Genomic DNA, 1,209 nt, shown 5'->3' with positions numbered 1-1,209 from the left:
ATGCTTGAAAAACATTACAAGATAGAAGGATATAAGGTAACGATCAAACACATCTGCTTTTTTTATTTGGTTTGTCAAAAAAATGCTCTAACACCATCGTCTAATCAATAGATCTTCAAAGTAGCTCCTACCGGTGTTGCTGCATTCAATGTCAATGGAATTACAATCTATAGGTTTTTTGCCATGGCAAACACATCACAAGAACCCGACTACCTGAAGTTAGATGAAATCGTCAAGCTCTACCCAAAAGTAATGCTTTTGGTCGATGAATTCTCTATGATTAGCAAGCCTTTTCTAGACATAATGAATGATGCTTTAATCGGAACGAATCAGGGAGCTGCAGCAATGGGTGGCATTAAAACAATCTTCTTTGGCAATGTAGCACAGCTATTACCTGTACGAATTGATGAAGGCTTAATCTGGGATACTCCGCTTTACAATTTCTCTGCCAAATTCTCATTGCATACACCAATTCGACAAGTGGATCAAAAGCTGATCGATGTTCTCAACAAAGTTCGTGTATGTAACTTTGACGAGGATGTTGTTAAATTCATCAATTCTCGAACTGTACCAAAAAGTGATCTTCCTGCCAATTGTCTGCGTCTTTATACGACAAGAAGTAATGTAGATAGAGCAAACATAAAGGAACTCAAACGCCTTGAGGGCGAATCTGTCGCTATTCATGCATTTGATATCTACAATGGCGGTAATAGGAAGTCAGCGTCTAACGCTTCAAAAGAAACCAGGCTTCTTGAAGAGCTATAAATAAAGATCAACATGCCAGTAATGCTCATACAGAGCTTACAGGTATATAGGGGTTGAGTGAACGGTACTCTGGCAAGGGTTTCTGAGGTTGATGAGGAGAACATACTGCTAGTGAAGCAAGAGGCAGAAGGCACACAAGAATCGCTTTGGATCCAAAGAATTTCTAGGTCAATCCCTGGTACGAGCTATGTAAGGACCCAATTCCCAATTGTCCCTGCATTTGCTACGACCATTCATAAAGCGCAGAGTATCACTATTGAATCTGTTGCAATTCACTTGGATCACATGCCCTCTCACGGCCAAATGTATGTTGCAATGTCTCGAGTGCGCAAGGCAGATGATTTGTACTTTTTTGGTACAGATATGCCAGTTAGAATTAAGAAAAAGTTCGATATTAACCTTGATGCCATTGATATGATTGAATACTCTGAACAAAAACATTGA

At 39.5% G+C, this 1,209-nt stretch overlaps 1 protein-coding gene across 1 annotated transcript; it reads left to right on the top strand.

Moving 5' to 3' along the window:
* On the top strand, nt 1-1,209 carry RO3G_05234 (uncharacterized protein; the record flags this gene model as incomplete). The annotated part of the gene is made up of 3 exons (XM_067659824.1): nt 1-36; nt 112-706; nt 878-1,209. The coding sequence occupies 3 exons, from the start codon at nt 1-3 to the stop codon at nt 1,207-1,209; spliced, it is 963 nt and encodes a 320-aa protein (XP_067515925.1).

The sequence above is a fragment of the Rhizopus delemar genome, genomic scaffold (assembly GCF_000149305.1).
Source record: "Rhizopus delemar RA 99-880 supercont3.3 genomic scaffold, whole genome shotgun sequence".
NCBI classification, from domain to species: Eukaryota; Fungi; Mucoromycota; class Mucoromycetes; order Mucorales; family Rhizopodaceae; genus Rhizopus; species Rhizopus delemar.
This window is presented reverse-complemented; position numbering and strand designations above follow the sequence as displayed.